This window comes from Triturus cristatus, chromosome 7 (genome assembly GCF_964204655.1).
Source record: "Triturus cristatus chromosome 7, aTriCri1.1, whole genome shotgun sequence".
In the NCBI taxonomy this organism is placed as follows: Eukaryota; Metazoa; Chordata; class Amphibia; order Caudata; family Salamandridae; genus Triturus; species Triturus cristatus.
This window is the reverse complement of record NC_140590.1, coordinates 1,151,855,753-1,151,877,923: the sequence shown is the minus strand read 5'-3', so window position 1 is coordinate 1,151,877,923 and position 22,171 is coordinate 1,151,855,753. Positions and strand designations below refer to the sequence as shown.

The 22,171-nt window shown below is 43.7% G+C and overlaps 1 protein-coding gene across 5 annotated transcripts in view; it reads right to left on the bottom strand.

The window, feature by feature from the left end:
* FAM53C (family with sequence similarity 53 member C) overlaps positions 1-22,171 on the bottom strand; it is a 115,029-nt gene that overhangs the window by 52,589 nt on the left and 40,269 nt on the right. For 3 of the 5 annotated variants that reach the window (XM_085618389.1, XM_085618388.1, XM_085618390.1), the window contains exons 3-4: positions 12,818-12,875; positions 9,717-10,468 (exon numbers count right to left, since the gene is read on the bottom strand). In XM_085618389.1, coding sequence (XP_085474515.1) covers positions 9,717-10,468; positions 12,818-12,875 — 810 coding nt within the window. The remainder of the gene's footprint in view (positions 1-9,716; positions 10,469-12,817; positions 12,876-22,171) is intronic. The other 2 variants (XM_085618391.1, XM_085618392.1) reach the window with 1 other exon arrangement.

Sequence of the window (22,171 nt, the reverse complement as noted above, 5' to 3'; positions counted from 1 at the left end):
AAAAGGAAAGGAGGTGGAAGGGAAATATTAAAAATAGTGACAAAGGGAGAAACAGAGATGAAAAAATCTGCATCAGTGAAATAAAGGAGCAGGGAGTGTATGCTGGTTAACAAGAGAGAAGTAAGGTGGAATCCTGACTACGCAGCCTTGATATTTGGCAATCCAGACATTAGTCATTACCGGCTGATGCAGCGATGTTACAAATTAAACACTGGCACATCTAATCAGCTATAACACAGGCACACACAATTAAAAAGGCCATGTGTTCAGTCCTCATGGGTGGTAAACAACTGTGGTGCACAGCCTTTCTCCCAGTCTAGAGTTAAGTGACACACACTAAGTTTTGGTAGAGGTTCGCAAAATAACTTATTCTGTTCTTTGGGTTTGTTTTACTTTTATGGGAGGGAGATTTTATGGGTGATGTTGGTGTTTACTACTATATTTTATAACGGTTTGGTAGAAAATGGACACATACAGTTTTTAATTTTTTTCTGATGGAATTCTTTATAATGTTCTTCCATCTTTCCATTACCAATTTTTGACTTGCTTTACGCACAATACCTTTGTTGCGCATTACATGCAGTACAATGCAAAAGACTTCTTAATATGGATTATTTGCCTCCTCAAATTACTGCAGTGCCGCTGCCAGAAAGTCTTGTAATGATTCTACGTACTGTCTTTCAGAAGTACTGTCCCACTGCTACCTCAAATACTCCTTATGCGCCGAGATCCCACTGCGGATGTGTTGCTCCATGGGGGGGATTGGAGTCAGTTACTGGCCTGGGAGGAGTCAGGGGTTACGGCGATCGGTGACCTCTATGAAGACGTTAACCTTCTCCCTTTTAATGACCTTAGGAAGCGACATTATCTCCCGAGAGGGGATTTTCTCTCCCACGCGGCCTTGACAGCAGCTATCAGACGGCACTGGGGAAGGGAGCTCTTGGAGCCGAATAAGTCTCTTGCTTGCCAATATGTGGTGATTGCCGCAGGTTCCTTTAAGGCAGTGACCTGTCTCTACCGACTGATCACCCTCGATCTGAGACAGCCACTGACTGAGTTGCGCCTCAAGTGGGAGGCGGATCTGGGGGAGCCCATTGCAGACAAACCATGGGAGATGATGGTTGAGCGGCCATGGAAATGTTCTCGGAATGCGCGTTTTCAGCTCATTCAATTCTATGTTTTTTCATAGGGCCTACCTCACACCTGGTAAAATTGCTGAATACTTTGGGGTGGATACCACTTGTCCCCGGTGCGCCCAGGTCAGGGCGAGTTTTCTCCATATGTTTTGGGAATGCCTGTGGTTGTGGGAGACTTCTGGAGAGGGGCGATGGCTGTTCTACTGGCTGCAACAGAGAGGGAGATAGCTGTGACTCCAGGGGTCTGCTTGATACATTGGTTCCCCTACACTGCCAAAACTAAGGTTACCAGCAGGTTCATTGACCTAGGGTTGGTCTTGGCTAAGAGATGTTACTTCCTACTGGAAAACGAGGCAGGGTCCTAGTCTAGTGCACTGGAATAAAGAGGTGGTGAAATGGGCAGAAAGCGAGGGGGAACTATAGGCTCTGTATGGCTCAGCGTAATGGGAGTGAGAAATCATTGGAAATGGCCCGGGCATGGGTAGCACTCCTGGAACTGGTCAAGCATCCGGCTTTGGAGGAGGCAGATACCCTTGATGGGAGGGATGTGGAACGGGCCCCTTGAACGACCTTGCCCACCTGTGGGAGTGCAATGTGTACTGCGCCCCCTGCGAGTATGAAAAGAGGCTTTCCCCTGTGTCTCTGATCCCCGTGCTGCCCCGACCTCTGAGGTAGGGAGACTGAAAGGTGGTATGGGAGATTTGTTTGCCTTCTGGATGCTGCAGTATCTGGCGACATGATTGGGTGGGTGGTTGGGAGGGGGGGGGGGGATGATGTTGGGGGTGTTTTGGGTATGGGAGGGGAGGGGATCAGTAGTAGTTCTTGCAGCTTCGCCTCATTGGATTGGGTCAAACATGTTGATGGACTGAGCTGCATCACGAGTACTTGGTAGGGGCTGAGCGTGTCCTTTGTGCCCTCCTTGTTATATTAGCTATAGTACTGTATGTTGATTTGCTCCTTTGTGCATCCAGAGGACCACAGATTTGCCTGTATGTTTACTAAAACTCAAAAGTCTGTTTTAAAAAAAAAAAGAAAATGAAACAAAAAGGAGCAGATTCCTCTCTGTCCCTTGCTTAGATTATGGTCCAAGCTCGGAGGTGACCCTGCTTGCACTCTGTTTCTGCTCACCTAGAGGGTAACTAAAGAACTCACAAGCAATGGAATCCTTGGTATTCTTCTCCAGTTCAACCTCCTCTTGAGTGCAGATCACTTCTTCCTCAACAGAAGCAGACTATGGTCTTGGAATCTTTTGTGGCAGTTCTTACACCATGTCTCAGAGCTGGAAAGGAAAATGCTACTTACCACAGTATGCATCTGTTCTTGGCATGTAGAGCTGTAGAATCTATTGCTATGCATAGATCGCCATCTAGTGTTGAGTCCGGATATTTGCACTTTGTTTTTATTCGAAGTAGTCTTTCCAGTCACGAGGTAGGTGACTCCTCCTTTCGGTGATAGTGCGCATGGCCATCGACTCCATCCTTAGATTGTTTTGCAGCAGAGGGTGATGATGGAGTTCGCAAGAGTAGTAAAGATGTCCCTGTATATTGCATCTAAGAAAGATAGTACTACAACAGGTATAGGTTCCGGGGGAGGCGGCCGGGTCCATGAGATTTTACAGCTCTACATGCCAAGAACAGATGCGTACTGTGGTAAGTAGCATTTTCCGTTCGAGGCATGTGAGCTGTAGATCACATGCTATGCATAGACTATATAGCAGTCATATCCCAAAGTGGTGGCTAACCTGTAGCTGTTGCGGCTGTCTGAAATAGTGAACGTAAAACTGCCTGGCCCACACTACATTTTTGTCTAGCTAACACATCTAGGCAATAGTGTTTTGTAAAGGTGTGTGGTGTAGACCAAGTTGCAGTATTGCAGATGTCATCTATGGGTATATTTCCTAAAAATGCCATAGAGGCTCCTAGTTTGCGAGTGGAATGCGCTCTAGGGGGAATTTTTAATGAGCGTTTAGCTTTAATGTAGCATATTTGAATGCACTTAACTATCCACCTTGCAATACCAGATTTTGATATTGGATTGCCTTTATGTAGAGGAGCAAAAGCAACAAAAAGTTGCTTTGTTTTTCTGAAAGGTTTTGTTCTTTTTATGTAGTATAGTAATGCTCTTTTTACATCTAATGTGTGAAGAGCAAGTTCTGCCACCGAATCTGGTTGAGGGAAGAACACAGGCAACTCAACAGATTGGTTGATATGAAAGTCAGAAATGACTTTAGGTAAAAATTTGGGGTTGGTCCTAAGAACCACTTTGTTTTGGTGTATTTGCAAAAATGGCTCTTCTATGGTTAGTGCCTAAAGCTCACCCACTCTTCTCAGAGATGTAAAGGCTATGAGGAAGGCTACCTTCCAAGTGAGAAATTGTAAATCACATTTGTGAAATGGCTCAAAAGGTGGACCCAGGAGTCTTGTAATAACGATGTTGAGATTCCACACTGGAGCAGGTGAAAGTCTGGGGGGAATGACTCAAGTCCTTCCATAAATGCTTTAATAGCAGATACTCTAAAAAGAGACAAATGCTGTCTGTTTTGCGGCTATTGCAGCAAGATGTAATCGTATGGATGTGTACGCTAAACTGGAACGCTGTAGATGTAATGGATAACAAATGATGTTTTGGATTGAAGCGTCGAGCGGATTGATTTGATTGTTGTTACAGTAAATCACAAACCGCTTCCACTATGCTGCATAGCATGCTCTTGTGGTAGGGCGCCTAGCTTCCTCGATAATATTCATGCAGTCTGGCGGAAGAATAAGATATCCAAACTCTAAGATTTCAGGTGCCAGATGGCAAGGTTGAGATGACTGGGATCTGGAGGTCTTATTTCTCTATGGCTCTGAGTGAGAAGATTGGGAGTGAGATGTAGTTTTTGTTGAGGAACTATGGATAACTCCAACAGGGTTATGAACCAGGGTTGACGGGCCCATGTAGGAGCAACTAGGATAAGTGTCAGCGACTGCTGTCTGAGTTTCCGAACCACTAATGGCATGAGGGGGAGAGGCAGAAAAGCATAAGCAAATATCCCTGAGCAGTTCATCCATAGTGCATTGCCTTTGGACAATGGGTGTGGATGCCTGGATGCGAAGTTAGACATTTTGTGTTTAGGTGGGTGGCGAACAGATCTATCTCTCGAAAGCCCCATATTTGAGAGAATAGGAGGAGAACCTGAGGGTGGAGTTCCCATTCGTTGATCTGTTGTCGTTGATGACTGACCAGATCTGCAATCTGGTTGTTTATTCCTGGAAAGTGTTCTGCAAGGAGATATATTTTGTGCGGGTATGGCTCATCTCCAGATGCTCTCGGCTAGCTGGGAGAGCTCGAGAGAGTACGTCCCCCCCTGTTTTTTTTATGTAGTACATTGCTGTCATGTTGTCTGTACGAATTAGGACAGCTTTGCCAACTACATGAAGTTGAAATGCTTTCAATGCTAGAAAGATTGCTAGTAGTTCTAGATGGTTTATATGGAGTTTTTGTTGCAGAGTCCACATGCCCTGAATGGTATGTTTTTTGAAGATGAGCTCCCCAACCAGCGAGCGAAGCGTCTGATGTTAGCAATATCTGTGGAACCGGGTCAAGGAATGGCCGCCCCTTGGAAAGGTTTTGTGTGTTCCACCACTGTAAAGCGATGGGTGCGGCCATCCACCCACACTACATCTGATAACTGACCTTGAGCCTGGTTCCACCGACGTGCTAAGCATTCCTGTAGGGAACGCATTTAGATTCTTGCGCAAGGAACGATTAAAATGCAAGACGCTATCATTCCTAGCAATGAACACTCGAGCTGGTAACAAGTGTTGAGGCTGAAACTGAGATATTAGAGTCTGCATGTTGTGAATTCTGACTGGGATGAGACACGCTGGAGCTTTCCGAGTGTCTATTGTGGCTCCTAGATACACTTGTGTGTTGGACAGTTGTAGATGAGTTTGGTGAGGTTTACAGTGAACCCAAAGTGGTGAAGCAGTTGGACTGTTTTGAGAGTGTGGCGTAGGCAGCTTTGCTGCGAGTTGGCTTTTATTAGCCAATCGTCTAGGTAAGGGAAGACGCGAATGTGCTGTCTTCTTAGATGAGCTGCGACTACTGCCAGGCATTTGGAAAAGACCCTGGGTGCTGTAGTTACTCCAAATGGGAGAACTTTGAATTGATAATGTTGGCCGTCCACCACAAACCTGGGATATTTTCAGTGAGCAGTGTGAATGGGAATATGGAAGTAGGCATCCTTCAAGTACAGAGTGGACAGAAAGTCGCCTTGCTGAAGGAGTGGGAGCACCTGTTGGAGTGTGACTATGTGAAAGTGGTACGACTGAATGTACAGATTTAGTTCCCTAATGTCTAGTATAGGTCTGAGAGAGCCGTCCTTTTTGGGAATTAAAAAGTACAGGTCGTATATCCCGGTCCCCTGGTATTCTAATGGGACTGATTCTGTAGCCTGTTTTTCCAAGAGAGAGAGAACCTCTTGCTTTAGAAGGGTAAGATGCTCTGGTGACATTGCATGTGATCTTGGAAGAATATTTGGGGGGGGGGGGGGGAAGTGTCTGTAAGCTCCAGGCAGTAACCATATTGGATAATTTGTAGTACCCACTTGTCTGATGTGATTGAATTCCAGACAGGTAGGAATTGAGAGCGACGTCCCAACATGGGCAGAATGATCAGGGGATAGCGGAAGGAAGTCACTATTTGCTTGCGGGGGAGGGGAGGGGGGGGGGGTAGTGTGTGTGGAGTTACCTCTGCTTCTTCCCTTACCATTATTTCCTCTAAAACCTCCTGTGAAATAACCTCTTTAAGAGGGAGATTGTTTGTTGCCCTTGTAAGAGGAGGGGTCGATTTTCAGTGGATATGGTTTTGGAACCACCTCTGTACAAGGAACAGCGAAAGGTACCCCTAGCGGCCGGTAATTGTAAAGCCCCCATGGACTTTGCGACCTCAGTGTCCTTTTTCATCTTTTCGAGTGAGGTATCAACTACTGGGGCAAAGAGCTGCTCCTTGTCGAATGGTTGGTTAAGGATGGGTTTGCACCTCCGGCTTGAAGCCTGATATTCTCAACCAAGCATGCCTGCATAAGAGTACACTGGTGTTTAATGCACGAGCTGCTGCGTCTAGGGCACACCTTATGGATGTATTGGTGATAAGTTTACCTTCTTGGATAAGGTCATTAGCCTTAGATTTGTGTTCATTCGGTAAATATTGTATGAGTTTTTCCTAACTCATCATAACGAGCCAACAGAGCTTGAGCATTGACAATGCGCCAGTGGTTTGCTGCCTATGAAGCCACTCTTTGGCCGGAGGCATCAATAAGTTTTGACTCCTTATCAGAAGGAGGAGCTTCACCTGTGGTTTGTGAGTTAGCTCTCTTGTGGGCGTTGGAGACTACAAGAGAGTCTAAGGGCAGCTGACCTCGAATGTAAAAATGGGTCGGTGGGTGCAGATTTATATTTTTAGTCCACCCTAGGTGTAATTATTCTGGCCCCTTAGAGGTCTTTAAATACTTCATCTGTGTGTTTTAGCATGCCTTTGAGCATTGGTAAGGTACGAGTAGCTCTTTGGGAAGAAGTAAGCGTTTCAAAGAGGAAATCCTCTGCTAAAGGCTCTTTATGGAGCTCCACTCCATGATATTGAGCAGCCCTGTTAAGGAACTCAATGTATCTAATGTTGTAGTCAGGCGGGGAGGGTCTGGAGGGATACAAATCAGGGTCATTGTCTATGTTTGGGTCAGTATGTTAATCATCCCAAGGGTAAGTGTCCTGTGGTCTATCCTGATCCTCATCTCCATCCCCTTCATTCTGTGGGTCAGGTGAAAGTGGCGGTGGCTGTGAATTTGATGGTGTGATAAGCAAATTGGGATCAGTGGGAGAAAGAGGTGGAATGTAAGGGGGAGAAGGGTTAGTACCCACACTCTTCCTCTTCAGAGGAATGTGCTAGTCCTCAGGTAGGTTCATCTTCTGTTTTTTTGGAAGAGTGGCATGAATCTGCCTGTTTTAGGGTTGATCACTAGATTTTTCTGCTTCGGAGCCGTAAGTGGGGCATCGGGCCTAGGTTCTTTAGACTGAGTGTCTTTTTCCTTGGTTGCCGGTTTTGGCGTCAAAGGTTTCGGCTCTGAGCCTTTCGGTCTCGAAGGTATAATCTTCGGCAACTGTGGTATTGTGGCCAACACATGCTTGGATTTGGGTTTCGGCGCCAAAGGTGTTGGTTCGACGCTGGAGTGGGGTCGTATCGAGCCGGAAGGCTTCTCTTTTTGTTTCGGAGCCGGGCCCGAGGGCGGGGCGTCGTAAACCTTTTGTCAGTGCGGACCTTGTCCCGAAGGCAGAGGAGGGACCGGAGCATTTGTCTTTGGTTTTTTAGGGGCAAAGGGGTATCTTTACTCATGGTACAGTAACCTGCTCCACTTCTTCCATGTCGGAGTTGGCTTTGGACACAGAGATATGTTTTTCTTCTTCTTCGGCTCCTTGGGCTTGATGCTCTGTGTCGGAATCTTCAAGAAAGATACGGGTGCGGAGCCGCTCTGGTGTTGGATTTTGTGGCGTCGAGACAGATGGTCACGGATTGTCTTTTTCGATCGTAACGATCAACACACGTCGCAGTCTTTTTCCATCGTGTTCTGGGGACAAGCAGAGGTTGCACACTTCGTGCAAGTCGGTGCGTGGAAATTTAGCGCGATACTCAGGACAGAACTTGAAGGGAGTCCGTTGCATCGACTGCTAGCACGGTCGGCGCGGGTAGGCCCGACAGCCCAGCACGAGTTTCCCAATCGAAGGTTTTCGAGGGGAGACGATACGCGCTGAATGGGGAACCGCGATCGATAACAATACTGTTGAGAGTAGTGGATTGCGCGTCAAAGGGGTCCGAAAACGGTGCCAAACCCGGAGCGCAGCAATACACATCCGAACCCGATGGCTGAAAAAAACAATCTAAGGATGGAGTCGATGCCCATGCACTCTATCATCGTGACTGGAAAGACTTCTTCGAACAAAAACAAAGTGCAAACATCCGGACCCAACACTAGAGGGCGATCTATGCTTAGAATGTGTTCTACAGCTCACATGCCTCGAACACAGCAGTTACTCAACTACTGCTCCGGTTCCCTGCTCTTCATCAACTAGTGGCTATGCTTCCTGTTGCTACGGGGTAAACTTTTTGATGTGTTGGAATGATGCATGAAAGTTTAACATCTGGCCACTAAACTCCTCCGATTGCTCTTTAACTGAACAAATAATCCACAAAATATGGAGGAAGTCCTGCCCTCACTGCAAAGCATACAAGGTCTGCGTTCTCAAGATAAAGTCTGTGGACCTTTAAGGTTTATAAAACAGTTGAGCTCACTAGGAACCCCTTCTCCTTAAAATGCCAGGCCACACCTGTAAGAACAATTTTATGAGGACGTAATTTCGTTTTTAAACTTTAAACAGTGCCTGTAGTTTGAATATGTAAACTCTACACATGCAAAATGGTGCCTTCAGTCCCTGAACCCGGTACTGAGATCCGGGATTATCGAAAGGACCCAATATGGATCCCCACGTTTCATAGCCTGCCGGGAGATTAGCTGGGGAGACTGACCAGCAGCTTTCATGAATGTACTTTTTCAAACAATATTGGTTGAATTTCTTTTTTTGATGGAAAATGTTGACAATGTTAGGTAGGCATCTTTAAATAAATGAAAAATGTTTTGAGAACGTTACGAGTATTCTGCAAGCATGCCTATGCATTACTGTTTAGGATAATAGAGAGAAACCCATCTTGAAGAATCGATCAGCACTACCACCTTTCTTCTCCACTGGAGCAACAAACTCCTGACAGACTAATTGCAAGAAAAAGCAATCTAAAGTTAAGTGTCCTTCCATGCAAAAGAGATTCAAGATATCGTACAATTACCATCTGTAGAATCATACCTGGAGACAAAGCTCCAACCAAAAACTTGCACAGAACTATATATTTTTTTTAATTTTCCTAGACCAACACTATAAAGCAGTACAACATACAGCATATTACCTATAACAAACATGCAAATACAACTGTAAATGGTCATGCTGCGCAATTAATTTCTTCTGTGAGCCCTACAACCATTCTATTTGTGGGATTTCAGTTCATACACATGAGTAGAATTACTTTTTGTTGTCTGAAAGTAGTGCACTATTTGTGCACTTATCTGCCTTTCCTAATACAGGTCTCCAGATATCTGATAATATCAGAGCGTTAGAGCTACACCACTCAATCCCTAGTAAGGAATATGATTTTTACCCATCAGTGATACAGATTAGGTGAGTACAGTGTTTGAACACCCACCTTTGTACCCTTACTCTGGAGAACTTTAGTTTCGATTATTGCCTCCCCCAAAAAGTTAAATCAGTCCACTCAGAATCAAGGATGACCAAAGTGGACCATAAACACAGAACCATCCCCAGGTCACTGAACTACATTTGTCTCTTCCCTGTCCCATCTGCATCCTATTTCTTTCCCATCCACTATGTCTCCTACTCCGCCCACTCAGTGTCCCTCTTTCTCCATCATTGCTAGAATGCCCCACATTCGCCAAACCTTAATCCTCAAGGCATTCATATACCAAACCCTGCCGTTTCCCACCTGGTTCATTTTGTAGAAGTCCAGTGAGGGCCGGTGCCACCTCACATCCTCCTCATGGCGCCGCTTGGTCCCACATTTTCTGGTGTTTAGGTCACATGGCTGGGACTGACTACGTGGCAGGCAGTGCTGTCGGCGCACCAGTTCAGGCGTGTACGATGGCGAGCTGCTGGCAGAGGGCAGGAATTGTCCAGTGTCCTTGAAGAGAACTGGCGAGAGAGAGAAGCGACGCTGCAGAGAAAAGCAATTTGGCCCCTCGGCTCCATCAGAGAATGCCCCAATTGGCGAGAGAGTGCAGGACCCTGGCGACTCTCGACAGAAGGCCAGGCTAAAGAAGGGTGGACTGCAGGCTTGGATGCATCGGAAAGAGGCACTGGGGTCATTGTGGAACCTGAGGCTGGTGGCCCGTGGTGTGGGGCTGTGAGCTTGCACAGTCAGCCCCCCGCCACCTCCCCCGCTGTTGCAACGCCGCTTAACAGGAGTCCAGACTTTAGAACTGGTGGGCCGCCATATGGGCCGCCAGCGGGAGAGGTCCTCAGGCACAGATAAGGAGCGGCAGTGTCTCTTGCTGGGAGGAGCTGGAGGAGTGGATGCGGTGTCCGTGGCTGGAGTGCAAGAAGGGCCTCTTCGGTGAGGAGAGTTCTCTCTGCTAAGGAGGGGGAGGTGTAGACCCAGGCTGGAGTGATTACGACGTTGGACACACTCCTGACATTCAGTCGTTGGTTGCTGACTCAGGAGACCCCAAGAGCGATCCTCTGAAAGAAACCAAAAGAAAGGTTTTAAAAACCATTCCTTAACCCAAACCAATTATCTATAGATCAGTTCAACACTGCAGACCTCAGTCATCTGTGGAGACACTCAAAGCCAGGGCACAAGGACTATACCCACAGAGACCTTCTACATCCACACCAAGACCCTATCCACAGAGAACTTAACTGTCTACACCCAGTGACATCAAACCAGAGAAACAGATACTTTACATAACCCTAAAGAGTTCAAAACCACAAACCATACCTCATGGTTTCAGCATCTCAGTGTCACAGTAAACAATCACATAAATCATGGACATTTTCAGCGTGTCCAAAGCAAAGAACTCGACTCACATAAGCAACACTATTTACTTCAACTAGGGATCTTGACTAAGGAACAGTGTCCACTGTCAAAAACACGACAAAGAGGAAACTTCTCTACAGTTAAGCCTTAGTCCCATCACTACAACTTTCCAATCCGTTGCCAGACCAATAGATGGGAGTCACTCCAGACGTCCTATAGAATAAAAACTTAGCAAATAACCAATGGATTTTTCTGTAATGGCCATCTTTCTCATTCCCTATTCTTTAATTATTTTTCCCTTTTGGTCTAACAAAAAGCACTACCGTCTCTCAGTAAAACTCACTGAAATAATGCTCCAAGGGATCTCTGCATTAAAAAAAAAAAAAAAAAAAAAAAAAAAGGATGTGGTCTTCCTCCACTTCTAGGGCTGTCAATACCAACATGAATATGCGGTTGAAAACAAAACAAAAAAACAGGAAGGTCAGTGGTCATTATAAACCGGAACACTGGTACATATGGGTTCTGGGCAAAATCACTACTTCTCTGAAAACCTCCACCTGTGAAGCCTAAAGTGACTCTGCTGGGACATCCATAAAAATGACTTACCTCGACCCGGAAATAAATCGATGGAAAACGAGGGCTCAACTCAGCCTATGGAGACAAGCAAACTAAATTCAAACCACGAGAGCTTAAGGGCCTAATGATGACTGAAAGAAACCTCACAATCCAACTAAGTCTACAGGAACATTAAACCTGAATGAAACAATGGGCACTCAAGGTCTCAAGTCCGTCTAGGTAGAACCCTGTTCCCCAAAGCACAGTGGAAAAGAATCTCCTTTGTGCTCAATCAAACTAGAGGTAAGCCAGGTCCAAAGATATCAACCAGAAAGAGGGCAAACCAATCCCAAGGGCACAGTTAACATAAGGGACACAAGGACGCCCCTTGTGCTCCATACTAGCTGTCCTAACTCAACTACTATGATCTCCTTCACAGAGTCAGAATCAGCTGTAGTTAATTCTGTATTTTGAGACCATCATACCTAGGATTATCAGAGGACATATCACCGGATGACCTACCTTCCAGTCCACAACTTTCTTCTAAGACACAGTTGTATTGCAGCAGAACAGTGTGATGAACACATCTGAAAACCATTTGCAAAAAGGAAAGGCTAGTACAGGTAACGTTTTGCCCCAATAATTCGGAATCACTGGTAACCATAAACATACTAGAGGATTTGAATAAACTCCAAAAGGCTGTTAGCTTTTTAAACCAGAAACTGTCTTCTCTGCGAAAATTCAGCAGCACAACTGCCATCAAAAGATGACACAAAAAAACACACAAAAAAACACAATATATTTGCTTCACAACACATTAAAGAATGTCATTCACATCTTACTTCAGTCATCCCAAAAATCCAACATGCACTAACAATGAAGACCCCATCAACGCAGGTTGTCCAAACTGGCTTTCCAAAAGCTGCCCATTTTCACCACCCAGAGGATGGCACTGCTAGTACTTTACATTCACTCTTACTTTCCACCATTGATCAGCTCCTTGCGCTTCCCTGGTCGGTATGGACCATCTGCTCTTGTCACTGCATGCATATCCACATCATTTTAATGCCTAGCATGCTTTCTCCTTGTATCAAACTATTAACTGTTCCAGACTTGTAAATCCCCTTATTTATTTCCTCCAAAGGCTTAATACTGCCTGTAACATGCAAATGACCCCTTAATTAATGGATACGCTTGCATGGATCACTAGGCTCTACTCTGCCACTTGGCTATACTTTAGCCCTGTCCCTACTCTAAGTGGCCCCTCTCCACCCGACCAATCCCCCTGCATTCTCACCAGACATCAAGATTTCACTTTCTGCTCTTTATGCCACCTCTGCTCCTCTTACCCTCTATTAGTGCTCTCCACGGGCCCCTCTGCCCTCTAATAATCATCCCTCTGCTGTCCACTGGCATGCAAAGCCCTTTTGCTCCACATGCATCTTTTCATTCGCCATCCCTCTGTACCCTCCATGCTTCCCCCTGCTTGCTCTCACCCGACATGAAGTGAATGGGGCTGCTGCAGCCTTCGAGGTCTGGATGATCTGGCAAAGGCTGAGGAGACAGAGGTGGTTTCATTGTTAGTTTTTTTAACGGACCTTTATTTGTGAATGAGTCTGCATTTATATCACCCTGCAAATTGCATATAGGTAGATAGCTATCTGTGCATCGCGAAAATGGCTTGAAATCATGTATGACCTTCTTCCACAATAGCTGCATAACACCCCCTTCACAGATGCCTACAGAGAAGACCAAGGCACAAAAAACAAGTATGAAAGCTTTTGAACTGTTCTGACAATAAGTTTTGTTTAACCTCCGACCTTAACTCATGAGGGAGCTGCTAAGAAACCCCATTACATTTACAGGATATACTGGTATGCTCTTTAGCAACAGTATATTGGCCAAACAAAACCTTTTTAAAAAGATGCATCAAGGTGTTGTGAACTAGCACAGAGTATCTGAGAGAAAAAGAAAGCAGGAGCTACTATATAGATTGAGAATTGTATTTTACAAAGTATTTGATGTACAATGAATCTAGGTCTGGGAAGCAATGTGGCACATACAAAGAACATTCAGTGTTGCAGAACATCTGGGATATGGAATGCAGCTTACTGTACTGTGCATCTGACTGTGTAGGGTGTACTTACAGGCACTGCCTATGAGGATTACATGTACAACAAATGCAGCACCAAAATTAACACTGGGCTCAATGTGTGCTCTGGCGAGAGCTATTTAAAAGACATTCAAGTAAAGGACCATTCTGTTTGTATGTGGTTTTCTTTGCTGAAACAGGCAGCATCTGTTCAAGAGCAGCACACCTTTTCTGAGAGAGTACATCCCTTACCTTTGCCTTAATCATATATATATATATTGTGGTAAAGACACACTGGAGGAAGTTGTTGGAGAGAAGTACATCGGCTTTAACTGACTGAGAGAAATCCACTTGTTGGGAAGCTGAGCCATCCAAGAGATTTCCAAAGCTGTCTCACTTACATCTTGTGAGAAGTCAAATTAACTCGGACGCCAAGGACTGACTGCAGCAGATGTCATTGCGATATTAGGCCTCACTTAACCTGCTATCGTTTATGCCACGAGTACTCCAATATAAAAGTACTTCCAGTGTTCATTCCCACCTAGTTATGAAGGAATAAAAAATAAACCACAGATAAAGTTTATCTCCTGATGCGCCTGCAAACTAAAGTCTATGCTGGACAGTTTGGGGAAATCTGGATTTCCGACCAAGCAACCCCTCTAAGAATACATCTATCAACCTACACAGATTTTACTTTCTCTTTTACATAGCTCTAATACTAGAGGATATAAAAGCTGAAATACTAAGTTTCATGAGCAGACCAACTATATTGAAAACTTCCAACAAAAGAACTATTTAGGGACCAAATTATTAATTTAAGTCAATGTGGTTCTTAGACAGCAGATGATCAATGTGACGTCTGCATGTACTGCAATACAATGTATGCATTAATGGGGATAGGAAAGCTTGTTGACAAAGCTGGGTCTCTAATGCATCTAAAATGCAAAGGTGTTGTTTCGAAACTCAAGTGTGCTCTAAGGGCACATTCGTATTACTGGTTCGTGTTATACGAGGGGCAGAGTAATTATTTCTGGCTATTGTGTTCAAAAGGTGTTTGCATTCTTCACCCCAGACATACTGAACGACCTTGGTTGACATGCTAAATTTAACTTACTAAACAGAAATCTATAAAATTACAGAATTTCTGGTGGAAAAACCATGAAACATTCTCCATAAAATGATCAGTTTACCATCACATTTATATGCTACAAATTTATCAATGAAAATATTTTTTCTAATTGCAATTTGAAAGCATGCCCATTTTAAAACTATACTCACAAAAATGCCCAGAGAAGCAAATAACATAGTTTCCCAAGTATTCCAATCTTACAGAATAGAGTTCACTTGCCAGTCTCAGGATGGAAACTCAGATGGACCCAAGTAGCCTTAAAAACTTGATGTGGGCAGGATTGCAATAGGCGAATTTGTGCCATTTGGGTGGGTGGGTGGGGGGTGGTTGAGAGAGAACCACAAAAATAAAATGTACACAAAGAGAATCAAATTCGCATGACAATCATGTAACAGTGACACAGGCTTTGAAGTGAACATTGGGCCTTAAAAGGGCCTACAAGTACGATGTCCTAAAAGGGAACAAAACAAAATAGTTCCTTCATCAACGTTAAAGATTACATAGCATGGGATGCATTTTTGGCAGGGAAAAAAACACCACGTCTAATAAATAAAGCTGGGCTAAAGTAATATTGGGCCACTAAGATAACACTGGCACGGCTCATTACAATAATAAAGGACCCTCAACCATGCTTCATATATAGTGAAAACGTTTGATTTTGTTTATCGGCCAATCGTTAAAACAACCATTTCTCACAAGGACTGTTACCATAGAATACCTCAAACATTAGTTCACTTCCATATGGGGAGGTTCAGTGTATTGCTACAACTACGGCGAGATAGAATAGGCACACCAATAAACTTATCTTGTACATGTTGGGTTCCTCTCTGAGCCACTCTTCCTTGAACCACCTGAAGGAGAGAACTGCCACTGATGAAGCCAATAAGATCTTGAACTAACGTGGTTAGGAAAGACCATTATTCAACTGAAAAGATCCACCAAAATGCAGTAGCCTGGCTTTAACATTATAGGTGGTTATTTTCCCCAACCAAAACTGGTATGAACGAGCTTAAACCCTACACAAAACACTTGAGGGTATGAATAAAAACTTGGGTCAGTGTTGCTTACTACCCACTTGATAGCGTTTCTCATTCTTAGACATGTGGATTTCAGATTCATGGTGCTCGTTCACGTCATTCCTCACTCCTTATAGGATCAGAGTCCTAGCCCGGCTTGAGAAACCGGCTATGTCCTTTTCTTGGGTCCTATGGTGTGGCTTTATTTCATTCCCCTGCAGACTCCATAGACTATGCATCCACTGGAAGTGCACCATGAATCGAACTGTAGCACTCAAAGTGTATTCAACTTATGAAAAGGAGTGCTGCTGTACCTCATACCAGCTGATTGTGTAGCTCGCTGTTGTCAGTACTTGGCCTGGCTATTGTGTTCAAAAGCTCAATGCATTCCTCACTCCAGGACAAACTGATCGACCACGGTCAACATGCTAAATTCAATCCACTGAACAGAGATCAATTTAACACAGATTTGAACCCTCACTGAAACTTGGGCAACCAAGTTTTGGTGTTCGTAACTGGTAGCTTTATCCTTACTCCTAATCATTTGCAGATTTGAATAAATGACAACACGATTTTAAACTATCTTGGTTGGGCAAGACCATAAAACGACCAAGTAAAAAATACCATCAAAATGCAGTGGCCTGGCTGGATGAACATTTTAAGTGGTTATTTTCGCCACACAAAAATGGGGGAAACTAGCTAAAACCCTAAACAAAACACTTGAGGGGAATGAATAAAAATGTGGGTCAGTGTTGGTTAGTTCCCTCTTAATAGTTTCTCATTCTCAGACATGTTGACTAGACTGATGATGCTCGTCACCTCATTCCTTGTAGAATTAGTCCTTTTATGGCTCATTTCTGCGGGTGGGGTGTGTAGTGTATTACACATACTTGCTTGGCCTCCAAAAATATACATGTCCACATTGGATGGTGTATGTATAAGAAACAATGTATGTTTGTGTAGAACTTTTTTTAATTTTTTTTTTTTAGGTTTGTGTAAAGCTTATCTTGGAACTGTCCTCTGTCCTAAACTAATTACATAGTTTCCTTTGCCCATATAGGGTCTTTCTATTGTACTAGAGACCAACCTTACCCCTTTTCCTTATTTTGCTGCTGTAACCTAACAACCAGGTAAAATTGGCTGAAGCTTTGTGGAAACATTTCAGATATCAACCTGCCAAGCTGGAAGAAGCCTAGAATATGCCTGTAGACCAAAAATAATTTACCGAAAACATAGTCACATCTGCTGCTCTCAGACAGTACTAAGAGCAAGACCTTGATGCTGAAAGAAGCCATGTTGCTGTATTCAGATTGGAGGAAGAGGAAGGTAAACAGCCGAGAGACTGAAGCGGAGCATGTTCTGCCCCTGACTAAGATGACAAACACCTAGGCCCAGCCAACTGAAGTCTGTGTTAGAGGACACCTACCAGAGTGGTTCAAGGGAAATTTACAACACAGCTGACCAGGAATGCCAAGAAAAAGAAAACACCAGAGGTTCGGGAGCTTCAGAATTGCATTCCAGAACTTTAACTGTGGTGAGCCTCAACTAACTGCCCACTAGATCAGGAGAGCCCAGTCTGCCCAGATCCGGCCCCTGAGTTCCATCTTCACTCAAGGTCCTGCAAAAGTGTTCTTTTGGTTGCAGAGGGTCAACACCATCTCACAACCATTACAATTCTTTCTCTTTCCCCAAGCACTTTAGGGGGAATATTGCAACTGACCTTCCATACATTTCAATTCCTTGCTGGGACTAGTCAAGGCTAGACGTTGAGTGAGTGTCACAGCCAGGCAAACGCTTTACCACAAGCAGCCAGTTCTGAGATATAGGCCCTTGACATTTGGGACTACATGGGGAATTTGATTTGACCCCACAAAATAAGCAACATCCAAGTTTTGCGGCAAAGTCATTGCACTAGTTGGAACATAAACTAGTACCCAGTTCCTGTGAGTGCGCCTAGTGCACTGTAGCAAGTACTACTTCCTACGAATTCCTGCCAGACACTAGTTAACCCCATTAATAGTGATAGGTTCCATAGATCGATTATTGTATCCATTCTAAAAGGATGATTCAGAAGGTCTAGAAGATACTGCAGAAATAATGATAATTTGTTCAAGAATATATGATACACAGATACAGTCAGAGGGTATCCTCAAAAAGTTATGGATAAGGCCGTACATAAACTCAAAGGTGTAATTCAGAGTTATATTCTTGGCAGACCTAATGTACAAAAGAAAAGTAATTAATTTGGCAACACTAATAAAATCAGTTTTGTGACCACCTTTAATTAAGGGTCTAAGGAGGTCAGAAAAACTCAAACATTAAGGAACTATTAAATGTAATCCAGTAATTGGTAACCAAGTTACACAGGAAACTTAAAGACTGTCTAGATCTATAATTTGTATGAAAATTTTCTTTATTAACAGTCAGGTAAAGTAGTTTTGAAGAAGTAGTTAAGTGCTAAATCTACACTGTATGAGGCCCTATGGACTGTGGTGGCATGTCACTTTCTACTGTAGTTCCATTACTAGAGTCCTTTTTAAGATTTTACATGTGTAGGTCACTTTGATAAGTTTAAAATCAGAGGAAAGACTAGTAACACAGCAAGCAGGGTTCCTGTTAGAACCGAAGAGCATTAAACTTTATTTTGCTGGAATAAATATCACTGAGTCATACAGTGCTGGCAGTCCCGGATTTTGATGGGAATATGGTGCAGATATTTTGAACAGCTGCTTGCAACTGTCCTCAATAGGGGCGCCTGGTATCCTCTTCGCAAGAAGTGTCTTTGTCCAACAGATTTTCCGTATCCAACTTACAATATTGCTTATGTTTATCCTATTGGCTCCCTTGGAATTAAGAAACAGCATTAAACTGAAGACATCTTAGAACACCAATGCACTCCCTGACCCCAACAGACCACCACAATCCATAGGGCCTCATACAATGTAAATTTAGCACCCAACTACTTTTTCTAAACTACTTAACCTGCTGTAAATAAAGACTTTTTCATACAAATGATAATAGGTCTAAAGCATGAGGCTCGCACTACTAGGTGGGCTGCCTATTTTGAATGGGCTGAAGGCGTTGGGTTAAAGAGGTTCGTTCTCATGATAAGGTACAGGCTTTTACAGTAATTCCAGTTGGACCCAATGACAGCCATTATAGCAAGACTTTTTTTTTTTTTAAACTAACACTGAAAGAAGAAGGCTTAGACGTTTCATATGAAACATACAGCAGACAAAAACTGAACCTACTTGGCAGTCCATTTAATGGGATCAATCAATGTTTGCACTCCGTCTTAACAGCTTTATGTGGTTGATGGCAAGAACTGAAACTGGAAGTCAAACAAGTGGTTTCCCGTCTTGTTCTACACTTTAGAAGTTGGACTAGAATCAAAGAAGGTTCTCAATTTCGACTGTTTTGACTCACATTTGCCTGCCTGGACAAGCACTGGCAGACAAGAACAAACACCAACATACTCCCACTTAGGAATAGTGTGAACTTTAAAAATGTAAAGACTGTTGGCACTATAGTGATCTCATTTTATATCAGTGCCCGGAAAGCTGCATAAACGCATTGTATTTGTATATACTTCAGGCATATATAGATTCACCAGCACAGACAGAATGTCACCAGAAAAATGGCCCTGCTACTGCATTCTTCTCTTAAGAGGCTAGAAATTAGCCTTCGACTCAACTGTTGTTGCTTTTGAACTGCACACTGAGCTGCCCAAAAAGACGAGCAAACCAGTACAAGTGGAAAACTTAGTTGGCTGAAAGCCTGCATGAAGGTTGACAAATGAAATGTAGGCCTGGATGACAAGGACTTTTTGCCGTCCAGAAGGCCAGATTTACCAAGAGGCAATAAATGAGCTACCAATTAGAGATGCTTCCCATTGCTAGGTTCTTTTGTCCCTGAAGAATCAATTTAATCCAAACAGGACATCTACTTGCCCCATCTCCTAATAGCCACAGACTTCCACTAAAACATTTCCTTTTTCCCCAAGGTCCTGGGATTATATCACTTGACTACCTCTGGTCATTAATATTTTATAAACATTTAAACCGTTTTGGTAGCCTCCAAGATACCCCAATCATAAATTCATGTCTGTACTGGTCAAGAATGTGGGTCCAGTAGGTAACAAAGGTCCACCGGGGCCCCCTACAAAAACTACTGGCCACCAATTAAATGCAAGCCTGTGAACTTTGGCATTCTGAAAACCTGTTCTTATAAATACCTTGGAGTCAAATCCCTTGCTGATAGTTGTAGACAGTTAAGCTGATAACCAGTGTCTCTCCAGTCTCAGTGAATGTGACTAGTGCATTGAACAGGATACCCCCTTCCTTTCCCAACTACTGAAGAGAAAGCGGTTAGGTTAACAGACTACAAACTGCATTGGAGTTTGCAATACTGATTTAGCAGTTTGACTTGGTTGGTAAATCTATTACAGTCCGGTCCATGGGTTTTTAGGACTCTAGCTCTGAACTCAATAGAGTTTAAACCCACCAAGTTACCGAGCCATGCACACAACAATCAGTCATTGAAACAAAAAAAGTAGAGGGCCAAACATATCACAATCATATCGCTTTTTTCTGGCTCCATAAATTAGCCTGAAAAAACAGGTTTAAAACATGACTTGTGAAGATTTGATAGCACAAGAACCACTCTGCTTTGCCCATGGGTTAATGTTACATTGAGGAAAGTTCAGGATGGCCACTGGAAATCAATGTTAAACAGTCTAGTGTTCAAGCTATATGCACATCTTTGGAGTCATATCGCAGCCTCAGAACTTGCCAGCCTATTTTGGCTGGATCACAATTTTAACTGGGTTAAAACACGTTATGTTAGGTTATCAGTAATTGTATAGCATGCTAATCATGTGTGTGGGTATCCAGACGATGTGTAGCAGGTCTGGAGGCCAGACCTGCGGGCTTACTCGAATAGCTAGGTCTTGCGCTACTTGCTAAAGTCAAGAAGAGAGAAAGAGGCTATGACGTGTGGTGGGAGGTCATTCCATGCTTTAGGGGCCAGGTACAAGAAGGCACACCCCTGCTCTTCTTTTGTGTATGCGTGGGGTGCGTGCTAGTGAGAGTGCAGAGGTTGGTGGAAGTGAATGTGGCTGTTTAGGGAGGAAGGGCCGGTGTTGTGGAGAGCTTTTTAGGTGTGGGTGAGGAGTTTAAAATGCTCGCATTTGTGAACCAGGAGCCTGTTGAATCCCCCAAGGTGTGGTGTGGTGTGATGTGGGCTCAGTGTGGGAAGTTGATAACTAGGTTGGCTGCTGCTTTTTGGACGGTCTGCAGTCTTCTTGTGAGCTGGTTGGTAATCTCTGCATACAGGATGTTTCCATAGTGTAGCCTGCTGGTGATGATCATTTTCCTGGTGTTGTCAGGTAGCCGCTTGAAGATTTTCTTCAGCATCCTTAGTGTGTTGAAGCAGATACACCACTGCACTGATTTTGGCAGTCATGTCCAGTTTGTTGTTTTCATTATGATTCAGAGTTTTTTTGCTTGTGAGCAGGGCATGGAGTGGGTGCAAGGTCTTTAGGACACCAGGCTGAGTCCCATGGCGAGGCATTCTTGCCAAACACTTCTACCTCTGTCTTGTTCAAGTTCAATTTGAGGCTATTAGATTTCATCCTGGTGGCTACGACTGCATGTGTGAACTTGTTCCTGTAAATGAACTCCTTTTTTCTTCAAATGTATATGCTATGTGTAAGCTGCTAATTCCACCAGCTCGTGGGGTAGGCCTTTGATTCTCAACTTTGAAATCCTTGAAGAGTCAAGACCCTAAATGGCATACGTGCTTATCAAAAAGAAGAACAATAGTATATGTGGCCCTGTGACATCGGTAGTAACCAGTACCTACACAAGATACTTCCAAGTATGCACTAACTGTCCATGAAAAAACTCACGCCTTCTAAATTCAAAAGATCAACTAATAACCAATTTGCAGTAACAGGAAACTGCAAAACTCCAGTTATCTGCATTATATAAAAACTCACTCATATGCATACCAACACCTCATTACATAAAGCAACTCCTTTTGTAAGCGAAGCCAACGTTTTGCTACAAACTACATTATTGGTTCGCTAAATTGACTAAGAGTGAAAACAATGCATTACTAATCAATGTCTGTTGACCACATTGGCTAACAAAAGTCCCTGATGGAAAGCAGGATGCTCCTGTCTTTTTTCTCCCTGATGCTAACAACAAACAAGACATCACCGCTTCTGCCTTTTTTGTTCTTGGATGCTGAATGCCAGAGAGCACTGTTGCTGTTGTGACCAGACTTCTTCACAGGTTTTCCATTTAAGTATCCGCAACAAATCTGTAGACTGTCCAGCAATGCTTCTAGAGCTCACATGAGCCCCTTTGTTTTGTGAAGTAACAATATCTCCCACGTCCCAGGCCTTCACCACATCCAGCTGCACTGCCTGTACACTTCATGTAGTGCACACCACATCACAGCCCGTGCCAGCTCCCGGCTCCTATTTATTTATTTGAAGGTCCTATATAGTGCGGACAAGAATCTTGCGGGTATCGGAGAGCTTTACAAAAAATAAAGAAAATAGACAGAGGAAATAGACATTTGCATGAAAAAAATGATTGCTTAAATT